Genomic DNA, 18,731 nt, shown 5'->3' with positions numbered 1-18,731 from the left:
AAACCCTCTTGCTTTCAAATGCTTGAAAACAAGAAAGATGCTACTGTTGATGCCTCAAACACATGTAGGTATTTAGTGGGAAGCAATTAAATGTTTTGAAGGTCATTTCAAACGGAAATTAATCAAAAACAGTATTTTACTCTTTTGTGTATTAGAGTAGGCAAGACCTCGGTGTTTTCATTACATTCTGTTTTTATTTGCTGTTTACATTAGGATGTGAATAATGGCTTGGGTAAGGGGAGGATTTGGTACCAACCTAGGCTTTGGTTGCCAAACAGACACCAGAGTAAATTTGTGTGTGGTCAGAATCAGGTTGTAAGGTGCCAACACAGCACATGGCTTCAGTCTTTTTTTCTCTAATTGTAAAAGGACCTTGTCCCCATGGAGGGACCATTGCCTTGGCTTGTGGGGTCTTGAGTGATAGCCACACTCTTTCTTCAGCACTTTCTCAACCTCATGAAAAGATACTGAAGCTTGAAAAGGGGATGTTCTTTCTGAATAGGAATGGAGAAGAGGGGCCAAGCAAGAATGATTCTATCTGTCTCCTGGCCGTTGATAGTGTCCCTGTACAGAGAGGAAATAACGTAGTATAATATGTAGCTTACGTTTGAATCAGCTTCTTTAAAAATACTGGAATTTTATTTATTTATTTTTGGTAGACACAGGGTTTCCTCATGTTGCCCAGGCTGGTCTCGGACACTTGAATTCAAGCAATCTGCCGGCCCCGCCGGGTGTGGCGCATGAGGGCGCGGGCCGCCCAAGGACCGCGAGTGGGGCCGCGAGTGCTGAGCCCGGCGCGCCCGAGCGGCTCCTCCTCCCGGCCTGCTCCCTGGGCGGAGCCGGGGCAGTGCTGCTCTGGGCTGGCCGAAGGGGTGGAGCTGCGATCCCGCAGGGCAGCGACCCGACTCTGGTGCGGGCCGTCTTCTTCCCCCCGAGCTGGGCGTGCGCGGCCGCAATGAACTGGGAGCTGCTGCTGTGGCTGCTGGTGCTGTGCGCGCTGCTCCTGCTCTTGGTGCAGCTGCTGCGCTTCCTGAGGGCTGACGGCGACCTGACGCTACTATGGGCCGAGTGGCAGGGACGACGCCCAGGTGAGGACCGGCCAAAGCCTCTCCCGAGTGGGAGGCCGGGCTCGGAGCTGCCGAGGCGTGTCCGGGTCTCTGGGGGTTCTGCAGTGATCCCGGGTCCTTTGTGGGTTGCGTGGAGCTTCCCGAAGGCCTGGCTGCCCCTTACGCAGGGGCTGCGGGTTGGGGAGGAAGAGGCGAGGGCTAAAAAGCCCCTTTGTCTTCTGTACTGGTCGGAAGATGGCATGGACTTGCCATTCAGGCTAGGAAACCTCTCCAGGGAGTGCCAAACTGTAAAGAGAGCACTGGAGTCGGCGGTGCTCCTGAGGACTCTGACATCTTACGCAGGACTCAAGGGATTCTGGTGTTGTCTCAGAGGACGATACTTTGAGAAACAGTGAGCGTCCCCCTGCGTTTGTAAGGGAACCTCCTTTGTAAGTACCGGAAGCCCGGTCGTTCTACTACCTGAAGTAGTCTGTCCTCCACTTCCCACTCCTGCAGTTTTGAAATAAAATCTGAGATAATCCGAAGTCCTTCACCTACTTACTCATTCTAGTCAAACACTAGAAAGAACTAAAAATGGCAGTTTGCTGGAGCGAGATCATTATTGGCATACTGCCTATCTCACTTTATCTGTGTCTTGCTTAATATTTGACATCGTGTACGTTTGCTGTATGTTGGCTCAGCGCTTTACACACATAACATTTAACTTTTACAACTCTTACAAGGTAGGCATTATTAATCTTATTTTCCAGATAGGGAAACTGATGTTCAGAGAAATTAAATGACCTACCGAAAGCTAGGCTTTGGATCCTTAAGGACTTGGGGAAATGGGGTTTCCCTGGACCAAGTTTCTGGTATAAAAATACTCAAAGCATGTTACAAAGTTTGCTTGGAAGAGATAGGAGCTCGAAAGATAGACTATGTTTGGGGGGGCGTTATGGGTTGGGCGTTGAGGGGGGTGATATTGATCCCAAGGTGAGAATTGGTTCTTGTGGACCAAAAAAAAAAAAAAAAATTCTGGTAATACAGTGGTTTGTGCCCCTCCAAAGCTTAACCCTATCCGAGAAAATATTATTCCTTAGTATTTCATTTTTCTGGTTGGGTTTTCTTGGGTATAGCATGTGCAGCACTGACATTGAGTTCACGAAAAATACACAACATGGACGCCACAGCAGTGCTACAAAACTATGGCAAGTGATTGGGCTTTCTCCTTTTAAAGCAGGAATCCCAAATACTGCACAACTTCATTAACCAAGGGCTTTCTCTTGATCGATTGTTCCACCTCAGCGGGGGAATATGTGTGCCTACTGGCTGCCATTGGCTGCCTTGCAGACGTTGTTTGTGTTTGATCCTTAGTGCTTTTGTGTTCACTTGGACTTGGAGAATTAAACGAAAATAGATTATATTTTATTATTTAATCCTACAAAAAATATTCAACCCATCAAATTATGTCAAGTGCTAAAAAGCAAAATTATTGACAACATCTGAATGAATATCTCTAAGCTACTAAGTTAAAAGTTATTTTCTCATATTAAGGAGAAGTTAAAAGTTAAGATCATTGAAAATTTTAAGAAATTCATTTAATATTTTCAGTTGTGTTTTGTCGGAAAAGAACAGTTTGAAGGATTTTAAATTTAATTACATTGTTATCATTATGTAGTTATATAATTTGCAAATTTGCACATGTAGTTTGATAAATTGCTATTTATCTAAGTAAGTTACATAAAAGTTATTCAGCAAAAATCTGGCGTGGTGGCATGTACCTGGAATCCCAACTACTCTGGAGGCTAAGGTAGGAGGGTCATTTGAGCCCAGGATTTCAAGACCAGCCTGGGCAGCATAGTGAGACACTGTCTCAAAAACCATAAAAATGTTTTTCAGCAAATACAGTTATAAAGTTAGAAGTTAATAACTTTTAAATTTTAATTTAACATTTAACTTAATTTTAAAATTTAGTCATATGCTTATTTAGTCATATGCTTATTAACTAAGGAGTAAGCTTTTTTTCTTTTTCTTTTTTTTTTTTGAGACAGAGTCTCGCTCTGTTGGCCAGGCTGGAGTGCAGTGGTATGATCTTGGCTCACTGCAACCTCTACTTCCTGGGTTCAAGTGATTCTCCTGCTTCAGCCTCCCTAGTAGCTGGGATTACAGGTGCGTGCCACCACGCAAGGGTAAGTTTTGTATTTTTAGTAGACCTGGGGTTTCGCCATGTTGGCCAGGCTAGTCTCAAACCCCTGACCTCAGGTGATCCACCCCGCTCTGCCTCCCAAAGTGTTGGGATTACAGGCATTAGCCACTGCGCCTGGCAGGAGTAAACTTTATAGAACTCCTTTTATGTATAAAGCACAGATATATGTACAGTACATAAATGATATATAGTATATCTGTGGAATTAACATTGCACAGGAGAGTTTTAGGGAAAAAAAAAGTCTAAAAAGACTCCTGGTGGAGGTAGGGAGTGAGAAAGAAGAAAAGATTAAAGGAAAATTGAAATAGATTCCCAAAACAGCTCAGACTGGAGAGATGGGCAGACTCTATCAAGATGAAAAAAGAAAAAAAAATCCTTCTCGACTTCTCTGTAGGTTTATTATTTTTTGTCACTTAAAAAAATAGCACACTCACATAATACAAAAGTAAAAAGACAAAAAGATATATAGTAAAAAGTAAAGAGCTTTCTCTGACCCTTGTGCCCTAGCTACCTAGTGTGCTTCTCTCGAGGCAGCCACCATTTCCTGCCTCCTCTGTATCCGTCTAGAGAAATTCTGTGCATTTCCAAGCATATATCACACATGGTGATTTTTTTTTTTTTTTTAATAGAGAGACAAGGTCTTGCTTTGTCACCCAGCCTGGAGTGCAGTGGCATGATCATAGCTGACTGCAGCCTCGAACTCCTGGGCTCAGGCAATCCTCCCACCTCAGCCTCCCCAGTAGCTAGGACTACAGGTGCAAACCACCACACCTGGATATTTTAAAACTTTTTGTAGAAACAGGCTGTCACTATGTTCCAGGCTGGTCTTGAACTCCTGGCCTCAAGTGATCCTTCCACCTTGGCCTCTCAAAGTGCTAGGATAACAGATGTGAACTGCCAAGCCCAGCCACATATGGTGAAATTTAAGGGTGACTAATTTTAGACATTAAAATGGTCCAGAAAAATCCATGGCACAAGTCTAGAGGAGGAAAAATTTCAACAGCAGCACATGTGAGCAAAACTCAGGTTTTTGTTAACAGTAACCTCAGTAGGAGTCAACTGTGAAGTGGCTGCCAGAAAAGATCAGGCAACCTTGGGTTGCATTTGTAGACTTCAGTGTCTGAAGCAACAACTGCAAACAACAGATGTCTCCTGACTAGCTGCTTGTATGTGCCGGCCTCTGTGCTGGGCACTGGGGACACTGCAGTGACTGAATCAGCCACAGTCCAGGCCCTCATAGACCCTACCTTCTGGGGGACAAGGGAAGTGATTTTTGACATCTCATCCTGCTCTGCACTGTCCAGACTCTACCGAATCCTGTGTCCTGCCCTAGCCAGCTCCCTTTAATAAAGAGGAACATTAACCAACTAGAATTGGTGCAGGTGGGTGTGAGCAGAAGAGTGAGGAAACCTGATACCATGTCATGTGAGGGAAGGTGGCAGAAATTGGATAGGTTTATTTAGCCTTAAGAGAAGGTAAGAGATGAAAGGACTTAGGGAAGACATAATGGCTGTCTTCCCTAACAGCTGTGAGGGATTGTCATTTAGAAGACAGGTTTCATTTCTTTTCTTTTCTTCCTGAAACAGCTTTTTGTAAAACAAGAAAGCAGAATTGCAACACAATTTAAATGTCTGTCTAGGTCACAAAAGGGATGCAAAATGTTTGTAATATGATTAGTATGTATTCATATAGTGAGTCATTCTTACACCTATACATAAGATTATTCCATGATTAAAAGTAGCCCAGCTCTAATAACCATAAGCTATATTAGTGGATCCCTTTTCCTATTATAACATTTTAGTATTACTTCTGATATTGATTCCCTTAACAAATGGAGTCTACAAACTGAATTTTTAAAAATTGTTAAAAGTGACTAAAACTCTGTAAACAGAGTAGTTGAGTTTACAAAAAATTCTGGGAGAACAAGCAGGATAAAACTGAGCAAGATTATCAATAAGTGTACATCTGAAACTCCCATTTTTCACAATTCTGATACTAATACATTCTTAAGGAATTTTGCAAAAGTTAATCTGCTGAGTAGAAATATACCTTGAGACCAAACTCTTTGTAACTGTTCTCTTCCAGATGTGGTACATAAGATTAGTCAAAGTTGGCCAGATGCGGTAGCTCACGCCTGTAATCCCAGCACTTTGGGAGGCTGAGGTGGGCAAATCGCTAGAGCTCACAAGTTCAAGACCAGCCTGGGCAACATGGCAAAACCCCATATCTACAAAAAAATACACACAAAAAAATTAGCCGGGCATGATGGTGCACGCCTGTAGTCCCAGCTACTTGGGAGGCTGAGGTGGGAGGTTGGCTTGAGCCTGAGCCGTGGAGGTTGCAGGGAGCCAAGATCATGCCACTGCACTCCAGCTTGGGTGAGAGCCAGGCCTTGTCCCCTCCCCCCGTTCCCCCGCCAAAAAACAGGTTAGTCGAGCTTAATCTACTCTCATATATTTCCCAAAAGATCTACTCTGTGCCAGAGATAACAAAAATCTGGAGTGAAAATATTTGGAGTTGGTTACTAGTATTTTCCCAAGTACTTTTCCATCCTATTTCTATTTTCCCTTAAGCTTTTCTATTTTAAACACACACGACCATAATTTATATCTTTTCAGATACGAAGTAGGTAATTAAAAAAAAAAAAAAAAAAGAAGTTTTTTTTTTTTGTTTTTTTTTTTTTGAGATAGAGTCTCACTTTGTTGCCCAGGCTGGAGTGCAGGCTCACTGCAAACCCCACCTCCTAGAGGTTCAAGCAATTCTCCCTGCCTCAGCCTCCCAAGTAGCTGGGATTCCAGGCACCCACCACCATGCCCAGCTAATTTTTGTATTTTTAGTAGAGATGGGGTTTCGCCATGTTGGCCAGGCTGGGCTTGAACTCCTGATCTCAGGTGATCCTCCTGCCTCGGCCTCCCAAAGTGCTGGGATTACAGGCGTGAGCCACTGTACCTGGCCAAAAAGAAGTTTTTGACAACAAAAAATTATCTTCCCAGATTGACAATTCAGTTTCAATGAAAAATCTTCATTTTTATAGCCTCTTTTTGTTTTCAATTGATTAAAGAGAAACCAGCAATTCTATCTTAGTATTAAATATCACAAATGAGAAGCTCTAGCTGAGAAAATGTCTTCATTTGGTTAAGTTTTGACAATTAAAGTTCAGGTTACTCTCAGAGATGATTAAGTATTAAAATTGCTTTTACAAATATGAAACCAGTTTTTCCCTGGGGGAGGGGAGATAGGAAGGAAGAAGCCAGTGGAGAAGGGGCCCAAGAAGATGGATAGGGTACATGAATCTGTGCAGTCAGTACCTGATTGGGGTCACTTTTTCACAGCATGATGGTTATTTTCTTGTATATCTTACTAAGCCTATAATAAAAGACAGGGCTAAACCCACAAATCAGAGCAAATTTGATAAAACATTCATCTTAAGTTTCATAAATATGTGCTATTCTAAATTGTTTCCAATACATTTGCACATTCTCATAGACTAACATAATATACAAACTTATGGAAGTTTCCTGTTATGCTATGAATGTTGCCTACATCTGACATTAGCTTCATAAATATTCAATGAAACCACAAACAAAGGTACTATCACTTTTGAAATCTGTCCAACATATAAAGAAAGGTCAGCAGCAATTCCATAAAACAGAAGGGCTTCAATTCTGTATTTTCTTTTGCTTTTTGTGTCAGTTGTTTGAAAAACACTAGAAGCTGACATGAAATTTTCTGTGTATTGTCTAAGAACTTGGTTTTCTGATTTTAGCTTGAGATTTTCTTCCATAACTGCATCTCCTCTGACAGGGAGATCTTGAAGTGTATGTTGGGGTTCCAACACTTGATTAATAAGCTGTGTTTTTCCCTCCACTTCCAAATGATTTTCAGCATCAACTGCATCCATGTCAATATTTGTCGTCTTGGGTAACAAACTTTTGGGCCTTGGATACAAAATCCTTGATGAATGTTTGAGGTGCTGGGAGAGGAAGGGATGGGAAGGATGCCTCAGGCTGGACACTTGGACCCACTGACACCAGAAGTTTGACTTCTTCTTTGTCAAACCACCAGGCAGGATTACTGCCCACTGCTACTGGTTGATAGCATTTAAAAGCTTATCACATCAGTGTAAAAAAGATCCCTGGAATGATTAGACTTTCCCAAAAAAGGAGCTGAAGCCTTCAGAGATAATTAGCTTCCTCATCCTGTGAGGGAATTAGAGATGGGTCAAGGGCTTGAGAAGAGAATTCTCTTCTCTGGAGTGGGGGTTGAACTATCACTTTCCTTTCAACTCTAAGAATCTACTTTCAGGGGCTCTTAAAGGGAGGCCATTATGTATACCAGATTCTGTGGAATCGGGAAACAAACGGTGCTAAATAAAAAAGTTTCTTCAGGGTGGGGGGAAGAGGCCAGAATTGTGATTGTATTAAAAGTTTACACCACAGCTTTAAATATTTGCTTATGTGTGTAAATATCAAGAGGTCTTTGTTAGCTCGACACTAGTTAGTAAATCCTGTGTTTCTAAAACAAATGATATTCACTCTAGAGTGTGATGATTGCAGAACTTGGGAACAACAAGTAGTCAATGAATGAATAAATGATTATCTGAATAGATGTTATGTTGTTCTTGATAAAGTCCTATAGGAAGGTGGCCCAATTGTGCCTTTTCACAAAAGTACATTATATGACAGGAAAGCATTGTAGCCCAGACATAGTATTTGGGATGTTTCCATCCTTAGTTGAGTTTTTTTTTTTTTTTCCAACAGTCTCACTCTGTCACCCATGCTGGAGTGCAGTGGAGCAATCTTGGCTCACTGCAACCTCTGCCTCCCAGGTTCAAGCAATTCTCGCACCTCAGCCTCCTGAGTAGTTGGGGTTACAACGATGTGCCACCACACCTGGCTAATTTTTGTATTTTTCGTAGAGAACAGGTTCCATCATGTTGGCCAGGCTGGTCTCGAACTCCTGGCCTCAAGTGATCTGCCCGCCTTGGCCTCCCAAAGTGCTGGGATTACAGATGTGAGCCACCGTACCTGGCCTTAGTTGAGATATTTACATGGAACCTTTTTCCTAAGGACAAGTGGTATTTTCTTGAATGTCTAAGAAACAGTTGGGTTTTAAAATATTGATCATATGTAAATGTGTATATCATGAAATAGTGGACAGTGTGGGCTTTGGAGCTAGATATGCCTGGGCTTATATCCCGGCTCTGCCAGGGTTCTTGGGTGTTTGTTTATTCAGTAGTTATTTATGGAGCCTTTTCAATATTCCAGTCTTTGCTAAGCACTGAGGCCACAGCAATGAACAAGGTAGACAGGGTCCTACCCTTAATGGAATCTATGGTCTAGTGGGACAAATTATTCTCTGTAAACCTCAGTTACCTTTTCTGTAAAACTGAGATAATAATAGCTTTCCATACAGTTCTGGTGAGGCTTTTAGTAGACAATGTGCTAAGTACATAGGAAGTAATGTAAAAACGTTAAGCCATTAGAATTGGTAACTCTGTTTTCCTGGCTGGAGAAGTTAGGAGACATACGTTATTAAGTGACTGTTCTATGTTTTGCTGTAGTAAAGTCCATCTGTTAAAAAACTTGAGCAATAATTATAATTGACGTTTATTAAACACTGAGTATGTACTAGATACTGCCCTGAGTGCTTTCCATGTTTTAACTCATTTCTCAACAATCCTGTGAAGGATGTGTTCTTATTCATCACATTTCCAGTTGTGGAAAATTAAGGCACCAAGTTTTCACCTGGGAGCATTTCAGTGCTGTGTGTGATGGAGCTGCCATTTGAACCCTGGCAGTCTCCAGGGATGGTACTGTTAACATCACAGTTAGGATTTAGAGCTGTTTAAAACAGTACAATCATTTCCTGATTTTAACTTTTCTGATCTAAAATCGGAAATGTGATGTTAAGTGATACGATATTTGATATTTTTGATAAATAACATATATTTTAGTAAATAAGGCACCCAGGAACTTTGCATAACAGTGACTTTACGGGTTCAGAGAGACAGTGAATATCATCTCTTGCAGTGCTAATAAGTTTTTCATTGGAGAAAAGAATAAAGCATTTGTCATTGCTTTAGTACTGTAACATTTGTAGTCTTTTAAGAGGAATATAATTGGAGAAGCAGAGTACAATATTTCATCTCTCTGTAATATGCATTTGTTCTTGGGTGAATTACTATATTCTCCTAAGATGAAAGCTCAGGCATCTGGGGAACATTTTTACAAAATGACCTTGAGCTGATAGGCATCAGGCATTATTGGCAAATGGGGAAAATACTACTTTAAAAATCTAGGATGTTTCCATCAACAGCACAGAACTTGGTATATTTAGATTCTTCATCAACCTCCATTGCAAAATATTAGAATAATAGAATTAAAAACTGGATGTGACCTTCAGCCATTATCTAATCTGAATGCCTCATTTAATGGCTAAGGAAAGTGAGTCCAGACAGTGATTTTTCTATTTACTTAGCCTGTTTATCTTATCTATCATATTTATCTTACCTGTTTGTCTTAAATAGAGCCTTAGAGTGAAACCATGAGGTTATAAGGCTTACCTTGAAGTTAAGTCTGGAAAAGTCATGAAGGTTCTGTAATATACAAATACTGTGTTGATAACTGTTACTAGTATGATTTGTATTAATGCTTTTTTTTTTTAGTTAAGAAGGAGATGCTTTCTTAGAATATTTCAAATTTTAAGCTCTATACATCATGCCTTCATATTTAGTGGTATTGTTTAAGGCTTTTTTTTTTTTTCTAATCTTGGATTTATGAGCGTAATTCATTGCTTATTTTCTTCCTTCCATTTCCATTCCTTCCATAGAATGGGAGCTGACTGATATGGTGGTGTGGGTGACTGGAGCCTCGAGTGGAATTGGTGAGGAGCTGGCTTACCAGTTGTCTAAACTAGGAGTTTCTCTTGTGCTGTCAGCCAGAAGAGTGCATGAGCTGGAAAGGGTGAAAAGAAGATGCCTAGGTAAGCAGATCTGAAATAGCAGCGGTGCTTCCTAGAAATAAATCAGTCCAAACTCAAATACAGTTTTGGGACTTTTAGAGAGGAGTGAGATTTCCCCCCGGCTCCAAATGTTCTACATGCTTCATCTCAGATCCTCTCCTTTTTGTCTTAATTGGCTGCCCTTGCCTTTTTCTTCTTTTCTGCCACCTTTCTATGCTTTTTTTGCACTGACTCTTGGCATTAGGGAGTGACCAACAATTATATAAAATGCTGGTGGATTTTTAGTGACCAAGTAACTTAGATTTTTGTCTTAGAGAAAAAACAGTTGGGTTCTTATCCACGACATACATGTATCTGATCATAGAAATTAGGAAGAATCCTTACTCATTTTATTAAAGTATCAGATATTAAAATCATATGGGATAAGACTTATTATATAGGATAAAAGAACAGGAATGGAATTAGCTTTAAAAAATACAACTTGAGGTAATACTTTCATATTCACATAAAGGGCAACAGTGTTAATATTTTTGTTTGAGTTTTGGTGTAGTTATGTTTACTTTTTTCTTTTTGAGATGGAGTCTCACTTTGTTGCCCAGGCTGGAGTACAACGGTGTGATCTTGGCTCACTGCAACTTCCGCCTCACAGGTTCAAGCGATTCTTGTATCTCAGCCTCCTGAGTAGCTGGGACCACAGATGTGCACCACCACACCCAGCTAATTTTTGTATTTTTAATGGAGACAGGGTTTCACCATGTTGGCCATGCTGGTCTCGACCTCCTGACCTCAGGTGATCTGCCTGCCTCGGCCTCCCAAAATGCTGGGATTACAGGTGTGAGCCACCACACCCAGCCATTATGTTCACATTGAAAGCAACTTCAAGTATAAAGTTATTATTTTTCATGGAACATTTATTAATAGTACCTAAACTGAGATAATTTTGAATTTTCCAACAGACCATTTTTTGGGCCATCTCTCTACCTGTCATTCTTTTAAATCTTTAACTTTGCTGATCGAGCTAACCACCCAGAAATGAGAGTTAGTTGCCACAGTAGTGCTCAGCAGGGCAACAGGCCTCTTTCATGATACTGCTTTCAAAGGCCTCTTGTGTTTTTGCACTGGGCCACTTCTTTTGATAGTTGTTCCTCTACTGCTGTGACTTGCAAGTCCTGTACTGGTGGAGTAGATGAACCAGGTCAGCATTTCTTACCTGGCACAAGGCTGTTTCCTTTTATCTTGCAGATCTGTAGTGCCCACTTTTTCATTTAATACAGTTGATGTTTCACGCTTAACTCTTTTGCCCATGAAGTCTTTTTACCTCTTCTATTTTCTATACTTGCTTGTTTTTCTTACTGATGTTACTTGTATTTCAAGGTTAGAGTCCAGGAAAATTAGTTTCAGTTGTTCTTTTGATGAACAGAAAGCCAATCACAAAGCAGCAGCATGTTTCTTGGTTGGGAATTTCAGGCATGTGTCCTTTTCCCTGTTTACCTCCAGGAATCCTTAGCTTCTGGAGAGAAGCTTCTATATGTCATTTGACTGTAGGACTCTGAGCTTCTTACTGATTTTAAGCACAAGTAGTTGTTTTGTGTGTAGAAGAGCAACTCATCTTTGTGAGCCTATCACAAAACAAAGGTACTTCTGTACTTCTAAAGAAATTGCTCTAAAATATTTGCTCTTTTCTAGTTTGTAGTATAATCTTGATTTCTATCAGAAATCAAATTGTAAAGTTAGACTGCATATTCAAGTTGCCATTCTACTTCCTGTGAGGCCAGCCAGCTTTTTGTCTGATATAACCACTAGTCCTCTTCCTGACCACCGAGAGGAACTTTCACAGGGCCACCCAGAAATGAGTTTGTTGCCAAGTCCTGTTGCAGGGTGGGTGTTAGTGGGAGTAGCAAGGAGCTTGACTGAACTATGGCATGACTTCCACACAAATTTTTGTGTTTATTTAGAGAATGGCAATTTAAAAGAAAAAGATATACTTGTTTTGCCCCTTGACCTGACCGACACTGGTTCCCATGAAGCGGCTACCAAAGCTGTTCTCCAGGAGTTTGGTAGAGTAAGTAGCATCTTATATTGATATAGTCTTGCTTTGAAGTAACTGCAGAAGAGATTCCCATCCGTGGTGCTGTCATACAAAGGGCTTTAGGCAAGTGGGGTCCATGCAGTGAGATCAGGCCCATGAGTTGGGCCCCTTAATCTCTGAGCCTTTGTTGTTATGGAATTAGTACTTTTCATGTCTTAACAAGTACAAATTCCTCCATGTAGAACAAAAGAAGCTAAAAATTCACGGCTGCTTTTATTTATTTATGTATTTTGAGACAAAGTCTTGCTCTGTCGCCCAGGCTGGAGTGCAGTGGTGTGATATCGGTTCACTGCAATCTCCGCCTCCCGGGTTTAAGGGATTCTCCTGCCTCAGCCTCCTGAGTAGCTGGGATTACAGGCGTGCACCATCACGCCCAGCTAATTTTTGTATTTTTTAGTAGAGATGGGGTTTCACCATGTTGGTCAGGCTGGTCTTGAACTCCTGACCTCATGGTCCACCCTCCTCGGCCTCCCAAAGTGCAGGGATTACAGGCTACTGTGCCCAGCTGGCTGCTTTTATTTATTTTAATGACAATTATTAACTTTCACAAAAAGTCACCTAAAACGGGAATTTAATTCCACAGGTAAATTCAGGGTTTTATTTTATCTTTTTAATTGCTGACTTCTGGAAATATACCATTGTTCCATTGATTCTTCAAGTTAACAACATAACCAACCATCCACAGGAATTCCATCAATCTATCCACAGGACATCCCCCAAACACCCCTTTTCTGATTTTATTTAACTAGATCGACATTCTGGTCAACAATGGTGGAATGTCCCAGCGTTCTCTGTGCATGGATACCAGCTTGGATGTCTACAGAAAGCTAATAGAGCTTAACTACTTAGGGACGGTGTCCTTGACAAAATGTGTGCTGCCTCACATGATCGAGAGGAAGCAAGGAAAGATTGTTACTGTGAATAGCATCCTGGGTATCATATCTGTACCTCTTTCCATTGGATACTGTGCTAGCAAGCATGCTCTCCGGGTAAGGCTGCTCAAACTCAACTCTGATAGAACTGACTTAAATGTGTATATGGGGGATATGGCCATCACTGTGTGAGGTCCTTGGAACTGGAAGTGATGTGGGGAGACAGAGAGACCCAAGGAGACTTTTGGTAGAGGACACCCCCAGTAGATGCTAAAAAAGACTTGATCCACACATGCCTCTAACTTGTTGAACAAATAAATATGTATCAAGCACTGCATTGTGCCATGTACTACAACAGACCCTGGGGATATAAAGATAATAAGATGTGGTCTCTGCCCTCAAAAAGTGTATCATCTAGTTAACATGTTACTCTTCACCTTATCCTTATTCCTACTACATCTTCATGGAAAATTGGGGGTCCACTTCTCCTTTCTTCTACATACACTTCAGGATATACTTTTTCCTCCCCATTTCTGTGACTTCTTTTCCTTGCCCCTTGTAGTTGGTGTTTATTTTGCCTGGTCTAATTATATACGCATGTCAGAAATAGGTACTTCCCACAGGATGATTAGTCCTGGTCTCATATCCTTACTGGGAAAAATCTTGACTGTATTCACTCTGGTTTCATTGGAAGAAGAAAATCTAGTCAAGGCAGAGGCAAGGAGAGAAGCTTGATTTGGATTGCATAATTTACGATGTATAAATATTAGAAATGGATGAATTTTTAATGGTGGCTTAAGACTGGATATAAAGAAATTAAAAGGCCAATAGGAAAAGAATGATTAAGGAAGACACAAAATTTATATTTAAAGCTGTTGAAGTCAGTTTAAGTAGAATGTTTCACTGTTGGAATAATGAGATGCAATAGCTACATGGTCATCATGATTTCATGAAAATTTGAAGCTTTGGTTCTTTAGGACATCTTTTTTCTGCTGCAAAGTGCAGACAGTTGCAGACAGTGATGAAGCAGAATGCTATACTGATGATTTCCTCATATTTAGTAACAGGCATCAGTCACTTCCTGTGGAGCAGTTGGGCAAGCCTCAGGCAGGCAGATGAGGGAGGGCGGCCACCCATCTGTTTGGCACCATGTGTTTCATAAGATATGCCGGATGCTTTCAGTAAACACAGATGAGCTGTCTGGCCTGCCCTCCAAGACTCATTATTTTATTACTGGATTTGATCCTATGATAAAATGTGGCAGGTTGAGACTGTAGTTACCAGGAAGGTCTTTTTGAAGAGCACATTTCCTTCTCAGATTCTCAGTAAGCTACAGAATTAACTTGTTTATCATTGAAAAGTTTACACACAATACTAGATGTGATTTCAAACAAGGAGAGGTTTTAGTGTTTGATATATTGGCTTGCTTGGTGTCCTCTCTCCTCTTTTGCTACAGAGAGGCAGAAGGTTAAAGTTATGGGAGTTTTCCATTCAATTAGCAAGCTTTTTTGGGGGGGGTTCATCTCTGAGTCTGGCACTGTATTGGTCTCTGATCATAAACCCTCATAGCCCCTCTGTTTGTTGGGGTCAGCATTTCAGAGCTGATAACTGTTTAACATTTTTGGATCATATACAATGTACTGTGGGTTAGCTGTTTAGGCTTTTCAATAGATAACCCAGCCTTATAACAATGTAGTCTTGGAACATTTCCTAATTTAGGAAGAGATGAGAGGCAGTAGATTTCTGTTTACTCCCCATTGGTTTAGAAATGGTCAGTATCTTTAAGTCTAGAAGGTCTAGTCTGTTTTACACAAGTCATTCAGTAGGCAATCATATTAAATTTTTAATTAGCTACATACCCTCTTATTACCCAAAAAGATAAATGTTTGCTAAAATGAATTAATACTGTTAAAATAGTAATATAAATGGAAAAAGTTGAATTCATTCTTTCTGATACTTTCTGTGAAGTACTAATCCCATCTTCCTCACCTTTGCCCCCAAAATTTGCACTTTAGACTACTTTGGGGAATAAATAGAAACCTGACCTCAGTGATTCTCAGTGGAGGACATACACCCCTTTTGGAGTGGGGAGAGGAGGACTGGTATGAAGAGCGTATATCAGAATCTTCAGGGATAGTTCTTTTTACCTATCCAGTGCATGCCTACCATAAAAATCATTGATGGGAAGACCCCTCACTATCAAAGGGGGTGAACCACTTATACCTGGAAAGAGCTGAGAATGTCTGTTCTAGATTGCCTCCAGTCTACTGTTAAAATACACTGCCTAATACACTATTCACAATAGCAAAGACTTGGAACCAACTCAAATGTCCATCAATGATGGACTGGATTAAGAAAATGTGGCACATATACACCATGGAATACTATGCAGCCATAAAAAAGGATGAGTTCATGTCCTTTGTAGGGGCATGGATGAAGCTGGAAACCATCATTCTCAGCAAACTATTGCAAGGACAAAAAACCAAACACTGCATGTTCTCACTCATAGGTGGGAACTGAACAATGAGAACACTTGGACACAGGAAGGGGAACATCACACAGTGGGGCCTGTCATGGGGTGGGGGGAGTGGGGACGGATAGCATTAGGAGATATGCCTAATGTAAATGACCAGTTAATGGGTGCAGCACACCAACGTGGCACATGTATACATATGTAACAAACCTGCATGTTGTGCACATGTACCCTAGAACTTAAAATATAATTTAAAAAGTGCCTAATAAGCTTGCATGATTACACTACCTGTCCTTTACTCACACATTTTAGAACATATTTTGATAAATCATGAGATATGTGTCTGTATTTATTTGCCTTTTTCCTTTTTTTTTTTTTTTTTTTTTGCCTGTTAGGGTTTTTTTAATGGCCTTCGAACAGAACTTGCCACATACCCAGGTATAATAGTTTCTAACATTTGCCCAGGACCTGTGCAATCAAATATTGTGGAAAATTCCCTAACTGGAGAAGTCACAAAGGTAAAAATTTCTAGTTGGGAATAATTTGAATGTTTACTAGTTATATATTGGCATTATATATTGGTGTTGTATCACTGTATATCAGAGTTTTTGTCTTAGAAGTGCTTTTATGTGAATTATTCACAAAACAACTCCTGCCATTATGAAAATTGTTTATGGAATTTCATTTGCTAAATGCATTGTCTTAATAGTTTGATTTTTATTACAAAAGGGATAATTGTCATTAAGCACATTAGGGTGATGCAATTCTAATTAAAAGCAAAGAATCTTCATCTTTTAGTTAGCCTGCACTATATTATCTAGTAAGCATATGGTTTCTGTTAGGCTTTTTGAAATATTACAAATAGTTTATAAACTCACATTAGTACCTATGGAGACTCCTAAGGGGCATGAAGCTCCACTAAAGGAACCACTCAACTAGACGGCATTTGAGTCCTTTCTAGCTTAAAGTTGTGTGAAATCGCTTGGATAAATTCACTTAATTTTTAACTTTTCTTAGACTATAGGCAATAATGGAGACCAGTCCCACAAGATGACAACCAGTCGTTGTGTGCGGCTGATGTTAATCAGCATGGCCAATGATTTGAAAGAAGTTTGGATCTCAGAACAACCTTTCTTGTTAGTAACATATTTGTGGCAATACATGCCAACCTGGGCCTGGTGGATAACCAACAAGATGGGGAAGAAAAGGATTGAGAACTTTAAGAGTGGTGTGGTAAGACCAATTTCTAAGTTTCTTAATAATATGTACCAATCTTGCAGGAAGGTACAGAATTTTCCAGTGTTTAAAAAACTTTCTGGCTGGGTGCAGTGGCTCATGTCTGTAATCCCAGCACTTTGGGAGGCCAAGGCAGATCACTTGAGGCCAGGAGTTCAAGACCAACCTGGCCAACATAGTGAAACCCCATCTCTACTAAAAATACAAAAAGTAGCCGGGCATGGTGGTGCATGCCTGTAATCCCAGCTACTCGGGAGGCTGAGGCATGAGAATTGCTTGAACCGAGGAGGCGGAGGTTGCAGTGAGCCAGGATGGTGCCACTGTACTCCAGCCCGGGTGATAGAGCAAGACTCTATTTCAAAATCAAAAAACCTTTCTAACCGTCCACCAATCTCATGATATAAAGAAAAATAAATAAAAAATATTTTATCCCCATGCATATCTTTTGGTTTACTATAAATTATTACTAGTCTTGGAGAGAGAAGTTTCGTACAAGGTAAAATCAAATCAAAGATTGCCATGTTTTTCTTCTATACATATTGTTTGACCAGTGTGTGTGTCAAAATGCTCTTTCCCTACTGTTTCTCCCCACCAACTCCTACCCATCCTACCAGTCTCAACTCCCATGTCACCTCCTTGGAATGGTACCTGGCCTTCCCTCCCACTTCTCCCCAGGACCAAGTGCACCTCAGCCCCTATGCTTTCCTGTCAAAGCACTTACTGTGTTGTTAAAACAGATGCATGCAGTTTTACCTCATTCCCGAAGTACTCAGCACATCTAAGATGTGCCTATTCCCCTGTCTAAGGAAATATGCTGATTATCATTCTTTCAGCACTCATTCTTTATAGCAATTAGTCAGGGAATACTATTAACCATTTCTGAGAAATTGTGACCCTCAAAAGAATTTAATTTATAGACAGTATAGGAAATGTAATGAAGTAAACCAAAAATTATAGATGATTATGCAGCAAAAGATTATTGCTGAGGATGGTTTTTACTGTTAGCATTTGATATACTTTGTTACCACCTTCTTTTAGAAATTAATCAATAGGGATTGACAGATAAAAAAAGAATTATAAAACAAGATCATACTATACATACCTGCAAAAATTTAAGCAATCCACTAATTGTTAGACATTTAATTTATTCCAACTCTTTGCAGGACAGTGAAAATGAATTAGGGGGTAAAAAGTTACAAACACAACAAAATGCTTGAGAGACATAAAAGGTTATCAGACTGGGTCATGACACACTAAAATGTCCAGAGTGTGAAAAATCAAAAAGGAGCTTTTCGTTTTCTACCAAGTAGTAATGTGGAACAGTTTGCTTTGGGCCAGATCCCTTATGAGTGTTTTGGTATTGTTGGGACTTGGTAGTGTGGGTAGAAGCTCTAAAGGTAGAGTTTCATCAAAGAGTATACCTGAGTTTTAAGTATGGAGGACAGCTGATGCAGTAGTTTTGTGCCCAGTGATGGAAAGAGTTGAGAGGGACAGGCCACCTAACTACAGAGGAAGCACAGCCTCCTGGCAGAGCATGCAGCCTGGTGCTAGGCTACCTGGGTTCAAATCCCAGCTCTGCCCCATGCCCTTAAAGCAAGTTACTTCTCTATCACTCAGTCTCCCCATCTATTAATATAAGATGGAGATTAATGATGATAATAGTGCCCAGTCACAGGATTGTTATGGGAATTACATGAATTTAAATATGAAAAGCACTTAAAACACAACTTGGGAGTGTTCTAAGTGTTAGCTATTGTGCTTTTTCCCCCTTCTCAGCTTGAGTTAGATATAGCAGGATATTCAGCTTCCTTAATGATCAAAGATTTTCTTTATAATTGACACATAA

At 40.4% G+C, this 18,731-nt stretch overlaps 2 protein-coding genes across 3 annotated transcripts in view; one reads left to right on the top strand and one right to left on the bottom strand.

Moving 5' to 3' along the window:
* Positions 1–700: 700 nt before the first annotated feature.
* The window catches only part of DHRS7 (dehydrogenase/reductase 7), a 20,768-nt gene continuing 2,737 nt past the window's right edge, over positions 701–18,731 (top strand). Inside the window, exons 1-6 of one of the 2 annotated variants that reach the window (XM_008956996.4) lie at positions 701–1,088; positions 10,084–10,236; positions 12,171–12,277; positions 13,054–13,293; positions 16,045–16,167; positions 16,667–16,882. In XM_008956996.4, the coding sequence (XP_008955244.1) occupies positions 956–1,088; positions 10,084–10,236; positions 12,171–12,277; positions 13,054–13,293; positions 16,045–16,167; positions 16,667–16,882 (972 nt within the window). In that variant the 5' untranslated portion in view covers positions 701–955. The remainder of the gene's footprint in view (positions 1,089–10,083; positions 10,237–12,170; positions 12,278–13,053; positions 13,294–16,044; positions 16,168–16,666; positions 16,883–18,731) is intronic. The other variant, XM_034937641.3, reaches the window with a different exon arrangement.
* LOC129393821 (short coiled-coil protein B-like) lies at positions 5,699–10,085 on the bottom strand. Its single transcript, XM_055097658.2, has one exon. The coding sequence runs from the start codon at positions 7,151–7,153 to the stop codon at positions 6,779–6,781; it is 375 nt and encodes a 124-aa protein (XP_054953633.1). The 5' UTR covers positions 7,154–10,085; the 3' UTR covers positions 5,699–6,778.

The sequence above is a fragment of the Pan paniscus genome, chromosome 15 (assembly GCF_029289425.2).
Source record: "Pan paniscus chromosome 15, NHGRI_mPanPan1-v2.0_pri, whole genome shotgun sequence".
Lineage (NCBI taxonomy): Eukaryota > Metazoa > Chordata > Mammalia > Primates > Hominidae > Pan > Pan paniscus.
This window is presented reverse-complemented; position numbering and strand designations above follow the sequence as displayed.